The sequence below is a fragment of the Triticum urartu genome, chromosome 3 (genome assembly GCF_003073215.2).
Source record: "Triticum urartu cultivar G1812 chromosome 3, Tu2.1, whole genome shotgun sequence".
Taxonomy (NCBI): Eukaryota; Viridiplantae; Streptophyta; class Magnoliopsida; order Poales; family Poaceae; genus Triticum; species Triticum urartu.
In genome coordinates, this window is record NC_053024.1 from 87,990,185 (window position 1) to 87,998,462 (window position 8,278).

The 8,278-nt window shown below is 47.8% G+C and overlaps 1 protein-coding gene across 1 annotated transcript; it reads left to right on the plus strand.

Moving 5' to 3' along the window:
* The first annotated feature begins 955 nt into the window (after window positions 1-955).
* Window positions 956-4,430, plus strand: LOC125543029 (putative F-box/FBD/LRR-repeat protein At3g49030). Its single transcript, XM_048706271.1, has 3 exons — window positions 956-2,196; window positions 2,684-2,869; window positions 3,603-4,430. The coding sequence occupies exon 1, from the start codon at window positions 1,117-1,119 to the stop codon at window positions 2,146-2,148; it is 1,032 nt and encodes a 343-aa protein (XP_048562228.1). The 5' UTR covers window positions 956-1,116; the 3' UTR covers window positions 2,149-2,196; window positions 2,684-2,869; window positions 3,603-4,430.
* Window positions 4,431-8,278: the final 3,848 nt, after the last annotated feature.

An 8,278-nucleotide genomic window follows, 5' to 3' on the forward strand; every position in this document is an offset into this window, starting at 1 on the left:
TTATATATGGAAAGTCTTGTTTTGGTCGCCGGAAAAATTTCACGCATTATCGGTATTGTACCGGGAGTGCCGAAAGGGGTCCGGGGGTCCACCAAAGGGGTCCACCTGCCCCGCGGGGCCACATGGGCTGTAGGGGTGTGCGTCTTGGCCTATATGGGCCAAGGGCACCAGCCCCAAGAGGCCCATGCGCCAAGAGATAAGGGAAAGAAAGAGTCCTAAAGGGGGAAGACACCTCCTAGGTGCCTTGGGGAGGATGGACTCCTCCCTGGCCGCACCCTTCCTTGGAGGAAGGGCCAAGGCTGCCCCCCCTCTCCCTTGGCCCTATATGTAGTGGGGGGAAGGGAGGGCAGCCGCACCTAAGCCCTGGCGCCTCCCTCTCCCTCCCATGACACATCTCCCTCCTCCCGCAGCGCTTGGCGAAGCCCTGTTGGAATCCCGCTACTTCCACCACCACGCCGTCGTGCTGCTGGATCTCCATCAACCTCTCCTCCCCCCTTGCTGGATCAAGAAGGAGGAGACGTCGCTGCTCCGTACGTGTGTTGAACGCGGAGGTGCCGTCCGTTCGGCGCTAGGATCATCGGTGATTTGGATCACGACGAGTACGACTCCATCAACCCCGTTCTCTTGAACGCTTCCGCGCGCGATCTACAAGGGTATGTAGATCCACTCCTCCCTCGTTGCTAAATGACTCCATAGATTGATCTTGGTGATACGTAGAAAATTTTGAATTATTGCTACGTTCACAACAGTGATACCCACAACCCAGCCCAAGGTTTGACGCATGTGTCTCGTAAAGGCGAAATATTCTTTTAATGAGAGGTGACGCGTATTTGTGCCTGATATGAGTGTTACCGTGTCTACTAAAACAAATCAGATCACATTATTTTCCATATAATTAAAATCACATTTCCGTGGTGCAGAAAAGGAAAAGATCATTTTACCCAAGAGTCTCTATCTATCGACTATCGTTGGCCGGTCTCCCCCAAATCTGCGAACCCCCAAACCCTAGCTCCCCCAAATCACCGATCCAACCCCTTCTCCCGAGCTCCACCCACCGCAATGGCGCGGTGTGATCTGTGAGTGTGTGAGGCGCCAAATAAAATCCCTCATCCAACCATGGAGCAGAGCGATGGGCCGAAGCGGCCGAAGCTCGTTGATGCTGCCGACGGCGACGAGGACCGCCTCAGCGTGCTGCCCGACGACATTCTCATCGACATCCTCGCCAAGCTCCACCGCACCACCATGGACGCTCGGACCAGCGTCCTCTCCCGCCGCTGGCGGGGCCTCTGGAAGCTCCTCCCGGTGCTCAACTTCCCACTCGGCACCGAGCCGCCCCTCGGCATAGAGCCGAAGCACATAGTCTCCGCCCTCACATCCCACGAAGCGCCGGTCATCCGCCACCTCATCGTTAGCCTCCGGGAGGCCGCTGCGGAGTCGGTGGCGATGTGGCTCCCCATCATCGCGCCCCGCCTCTTCGGCGAACTATCCATCTTCAATCTCAGGTGGGACCGGGACAGGGAAATAGGCACCGTTGAGCTGCCTTGCTTCCAGAGTGCCGACCGGATCTGCCTCAACCTAGACGATCATGGCCTCGCCCTGCCGCCCTCCGGCGTGTTTGCCCGGCTCACCTATCTCCGTATGATATCCATTAGGATGCGTGGTCCCTGCAGACTCGGTGACATTGTCTCCTCGCCACGGTGCCCATTGCTGCAAAAGCTCTTCCTACGTGACTCCTATGTCCAGGATGACGTTGTTGTAATCCACTCAGAGTCTCTCTTAGAAATAGGGATAGATAATGTGTTACTACACCACGACGCCTTGGGTCTGCGCATCCTCGCCATTTGCTCAGAGTCTGTCCTCCAAATAGATCTGAAGAATTTAGCCTTGCGGCAGCTCCTTGTCGTGGCGCCCGCACTCATTTCGTTGAAAGAGAAAGGCACCCACTACATTGCTGATGCTGTGGATCTGAGTCAACCAGTTGTCAACATCTCAGCCCCTCAGCTCATGTTGCTTGAATGGAATGATAGTTATGATCGAAGTTCCGTTCAGTTTGGCAAGATGGCACATCTCCAATGGCTGCACGCTGGTCAATTTCTTGTATATGGATCAGATGAGGATTTTGCACACAATCGTATCAGGCTTTTGTAGTGCTTCGAGTTCATCGCCTGTCTTAACCTTGCGCTTTACTATTGGAAGGTGAGTTCCATTCTTTCGTGATATTCCATCATCATAATATGCTACCAAGTCAATAATAACAAGGCAAATATGGGGTTATGATATTTGGTATATTTGAGTAAGCATTACATAATTCTCACTTGTTTGTCTTTCCTCATGTCTGTGCAACATGGCTTAGTGCACTCAATATTTATTCTTTCCCAATACTTGTATAGTTATCCTCTTAGATGGTACTTGCTTTGTACCACCTTTGAGTAGTTAGCATTGAAGCTGCACGCTAGTATTACTGCACTAGGATTTAGTTATTACTGAACTAGAATTTAGTTATTGAATGGGACATCAGCTCTCAGGAGTGGAAAAACGTGAACACCAGCAGTTCTTGTGGCCGGATTGGATATCCTCCCACCAACACACACAAAACCACTTGTAGTTAGAAATATGAGTATGTCTCTGTCTTTCTCCAACCGTTATATATAATCCTCCTTTGTGACTTTCTATCAACCTGTAGGACATGTCTGAGCACCAATGCTACTTGATGGAGGACATGCCAAGGCTTCCATATATTTTATTCTTGTCCGTAAATGTGGCGGCGAATGAACATTCCTTTGGAGCCAGCTTATTCCATGTTCTCAGGCTGTGTTCTAGTGTAAGAAAGCTGACTATTGCATTTGATGTCAGTACCAGGCAACTAGAGGTAAAGTTACATCCTTAATCTGTTTATCTAATATTCCCTCCGTTCCTAAATATTTGTCTTTTTAGAGATTTCAAATAGACTACCACATACGGATGTATATAGACATACTTTAGAGTGTAGATTCACTCATTTTGTTCCGTATGTAGTCACTTGTTGAAATCTCTAGAAAGACAAATATTTAGGAACGGAGGGGGTACTTGAGTTACCTGGAAAGTCACTATCTATTCAATATGTACTTCCATTTTTATGCATACTTTGGCTTGGGTTGCCAGTTGGCTCATTCTAGGTGTTGGTTTGCTCTTCAAACTTTGACAAAGTGGCATACTAATTGTGTTTGGTAGCTAGGTAATATGTTGCATTTCAAAAGATCACCTGTCTATTGAAAATCAGAGAAACTAGGAACCTTTCCAGCAAAAAAATTGAGCACTTCCTTCCTCTTCTCTGCTCTACTTTCTCAGAAAAATTAATATATCATTGAATGTTATTTACCGATGGAAGATCTTTTATAATGGTTCTGTTATTTGACTCTTCCTGAAGAACAACCATATTTTCTGCCATATATAGGTTGGCCCCAACTAATTTCTAGGTAGTATGCTTTTGTTAATGTAGTTGATGTCATATCCCAAAGTATTCAGGTTATAGTTTCATATTTCCAGTTTCACCCCTCTCATTTTACAACATCAAATCATCCCAGTTATTCACTTGTTCTTATTAAGCTGATATGATGTTTCAGGCTCAAACTACATGCTCACTGGGTTGCATATGCCATCAGCCACCAAACTGGAAAACTGACGAACTCCTGCTGGGTCACCTTGTAATAATGGAAATCGATGCCTAGAGAGGAACTGAAAATGAAGTTGCTTTTGTTGAGCGGTTTCTTAATTGGGCAACAGTGCTAAAAGAAATGACGATAACTTTCCATCAGTCAGTTACTGAAAGCAATGCCGAGGATCTCTGCCAGACATTACTAAGCTTCTCAAGGCCGGAAACTTGCATGAAATTTTACATGTACCGTGGCTTGTACGCGAAGGTCCCGTATGTTCCTGAAGGCTAAGGCACCTGCTTGTGTCTTTTGGTGTCAACAACACTCTTATGTAAAGATCAAAATCTAGTAGAGCGGTCCAAGATGTTACAATGTCATCAACCTATTTTGAACTTGCTTCATGTTTCATCAGTTGTACTGCTCGTGAATGGAGTTCTCAAGTGTCAACGCTGTTTTCACAAGCCTTTGGTGTGTAAGTTCTGTGCCTTCGGTGTGTAAGTTCTGATTGTTGGCATGCTCAAAAGTGGTAGTGAACTCATCAAGTTATGTCATCTTGGTTATGATTGTGTTATCTGCGGTGCCGACTGAATCCTGGTTTTGTCTGAAGAAAACATCAGTTGCATGATGTATTTACAAGTGAACTAGTTCAATTTCATGCTGTTTGGCAGAGCATATCTCATAAGGAATGACGCAGACATTTGCTTGAGTACGTGAATGTAACACCCCGGGTGTAATTTACCTTATCTGTATCCCAACTCTTGCCGTTTCCGGCACTAAGTTATTCTATTTCGTCATTGTCGGGTTTTTGTCTCCGTGTGTTTTGTCTTTGTCTTGCATCTCATATCATGTCATCATGTGCATTGCTTTTGCATAAATGTTCATCTCATGCATCCGAGTTTTTTTTCCGTTGTCCGTTTTGCATTTCGGCGCTCCTATGTCCTCCGGTGGTCCTTTCTACCTCTTTTTCATGCGTGGGTACTAAACTTTTTTGGATTGGACCGAGACTTGTCATGCGGCCTTGGTTTACTACCGGTAGACCGCCTGTCAAGTTTCGTGCCATTTGGACTTCGTTTGATACTCCAACGGTTAACCGAGGAACCGAAAAGGCCTCGTGTGTGTTGCAGCCCAACACCCTTTCAAACTGGCCCAAAACCCACCAAAACCTTCCCCAACATCTAGAGCGTTCGATCACGATCGCGTGGCCACAAACCGCACCCCATTTGGAGCTTCCTAACTCCTCCTACCTCTATATATAGCCCCTCCTCCAAAAATCTCGGGTCTCCTTCCACCCTAACCCTAGAAAACTCCACCCGCCGCCGCCGGACAAAAATCCGGGCAGCGGACGTGTCCGCCCGCTCCGCCGGACCTACTAGGGCGTGCCACGTGGCACCGCGCGCCCACGTCGCCGCCTCGCCCGGGCCCAGGCGGGCCCCCCCCGGCCCGAGCCGCCGCCGCCCAAGGCCCTCGCCTCCCCGCGCCCGCGCCCGATCCCCGCCGCCATCGCCTTCGTCGTCGGCGCCGCCCCGCCGCCGTCTGCGCCTGCCGCCGTCGCTGGAAGTCAGCCGCCCCTCGCCGCCCTCGCCCACCGCCGCCTCGGCGACCGGAGCCGATCCCCGCCGCGCCACGCCGAACGCCGCGCCGCCCGCCGAGTCCCCGGCCTCCCTGTGCCCCGAGTCCCGCCGGCCGCCGTCTTCTTCGTCTACTCCAGCGAGAGCTTCGGTGAGCTCAGATCTGGCCTCGGTTCGCGCGCCGCGAGGAACCCTAGATCTGGGGTTGACCTTTTCCTTCCTCCCTCATATTATTTTTTTGCATACTTTGTCATGCCATAACTCTGCACCCGTAGCTCCGATTCGTGCGTGTAGCATATCAAAATGTTCGTCTCGACGAGTACATCATTTCATCTCATTGCATCATTTTCATTTGAGTTCATCTTGTTGCCCGAAATGCTGTTGGAAGAGGGCTATGTGATGAATATTTCAGATCTGTTTCAGCAAATAGCCTTTTGTCATTTTTGCCATGATTAATGTGTGCATGCTATAATCCTGAGCTCTACATGTGTTTTATAGAATGCCATGCCATCTTTACAGGGGTGTATGCCATGTATTTTTGTGATCTTTGTGGTGACTAGCACAAGCATGCTAAGTAGCTTACTCGATGATGCTGATTTCAGGGACTTAGAATTTCACTAAGTCCTTGCCCTGTCATTATTTTTATGCCATATGTTCATGTTGTTTCCTAGTGATCCGTGCCTCTTTTGAGGATGATCGTAAGGATGTTTTGTAGGTAATGTTGTGCTCTATCCATCCATGTCTTTGTTTGCAATTATGGAGCACCCTAGCTTGAGTCAATCGAGCTCTACTTTTGCTATAAAATGTTCCTGGCAGATTGTTGACATGTTTAGCGATTTTGCCGAGGATGTTGCTATTGATCCGTGCATGCTATGTTGTTGTTCTTGCCATGTTTAGCTTCTATGTCATGTCTTCTTGATGGGTGTATGCTTAGTTTGTCATGCAATGCCTCGTAGTGAGTGCATCGAGCTCGTAAACATGCGTGCTCCAGTTTTTCACCAAGTCTGAATCTGTTTATGTTTTCGCTATGTTCACATGCTTGCAAATGTATTCTCTGATCCCTTTTGGCTTATGGTCACTAAGGGACTTTTGTTATATGCTTTGAGTAGCTTCATGCCATGCCTTGCTTTGCCATGATATGTTCCTGTAGCATGTAGTTTTCATGCTCTAAAGTATGCTTCCTGGTGATAAATTCCTGATTTGTTGTTATTTCACTAAGTCTGAAACCTGTTATCTTTTTCACTTTTGTCATGCTTGTTTGAACCTGTTATTGAGTGAATTAGCCATAGCTTAGTGTTAATATTTTGTCAAGCATCATAAGTGGATCCCTGCCATGTATTTTGTTGCCATGTTTGAGTGTTGTAGCATAATTATCTTGATGCATTTAGATGGCTACTTGTTGTTTATCGCACACCGGTGCCATATTTGTTTTGCTTGCCATTTCCAAACCGTGCATCCGATTCCGGTGAACTTTATATCGATTTCAACCGAAATCAACTCCTCTTTCCAGTGGCACTCTTGGATTTCCAATTTGAGGCCAGGTTCATTCATTCCTTTCCAAATCTTGCATATGCATCGCCTACCGCATCCGGCATATCATACCATGTTTGCATCATGTTGTTTGTGCATTGCACGTGGTTGATTGTGTTCCTTTTGCTTGTTGTTCTTGATTGGGTAGAGCCGGGAGACGAATACGTGATCGAGGAGCCCGTTGAGTACGCTTACGAGGATCAAGGCAACTCTGAGAACTTTGCAGGCAAGATGACCATACCCTCGAAATCACTTCTATCTTTGCTTGCTAGATGCTCGCTCTTTTGCTATGCTTATGCTATGATACCTACCACTTTCTTATCATGCCTCCCATATTGCCATGTCAAACCTCTAACCCACCTTGTCCTAGCAAACCGTTATTTGGCTATGTCACCGCTTTGCTCAGCCCCTCTTATAGCATTGCTAGTTGCAGGTGAAGATTGGAGATCGTTCCTTGTTGGAACTTGTTCATTGTTGGGATATCACAATATCTCTTATTTATTTAATGCACCTATATACTTGGTCAAGGGTGGAAGGCTCGGCCTTACGCCTGGTGTTTTGTTCCACTCTTGCCGCCCTAGTTTCCGTCATACCGGTGTTATGTTCCTTGATTTTGCGTTCCTTACGCGGTTGGGTGATAATGGGAACCCCTTGACAGTTCGTCTTGAATAAAACTCCTCCAGCAAGGCCCAACCTTGGTTTTACCATTTTCCACCTAAGCCTTTTTCCCTTGGGTTTCGCAGACTCAAGGGTCGTCTTTATTTTAAACCCCCGGGCCAGTGCTCCTCTGAGTGTTGGTCCAACCTGTCAACCGCCGGTGGCCACCAGGGGCAACTCTGGGCTGGCCTACCAGAAGTTTGGACAATCCGGTGTGCCCTGAGAACCAGATATGTGCAGCTCCTATCGGGATTTGTCGGCACATCCGGGTGGCTTTGCTGGTCTTGTTTTATCTGTCGAAATGTCTTGTAGCCGGGATTCCGAGTCTGATCGGGTCTTCCCGTTAGAAGGAATATCCTTCGTTGATGGTGAGAGCTTGTGATGGGCTAAGTTGGGACTCCCCTGTAGGGATTTGAACTTTCAAAAGCCATGCCCGCGGTTATGGGCAGATGGGAATTTGTTAATGTCCGGTTGTAGAGAACTTGACACATGACTTAACTAAAATACATCAACCGCGTGTGTAACCGTGATTGTCTCTTCTCGGCGGAGTCCGGGAAGTGAACACGGTTGTTCTAGGATCACTTCTTGATCATACATTCTCGAACGTGCTTTGCCTTCTCTTCTCCCTCTCATTTGCGTATGTTAGCCACCATATATACTAGTCGCTTGTTGCAGCTCCTCATCATACCTTTACCCTTCCTATAAGCTTAAATAGTCTTGACCGCGAGGGTGTGAGATTGCTGAGTCCCCGTGACTCACAGATTCCTTCCAAAACCAGATGCAGGGACCGATGATGCCATTCCAGGTGTTTCAACTGAGCTCAAGTGGGAGTTCGATGAGGACTCAGGACGATACTACATGTCTTTCCCAGATGATCAGTAGTGGTGCCCA

Bases quoted from the DNA above. Each gene is read 5' to 3' on its own strand.
- LOC125543029 (XM_048706271.1), top strand. From the start codon at position 1,117: ATGGAGCAGAGCGATGGGCCGAAGCGGCCGAAGCTCGTTGATGCTGCC.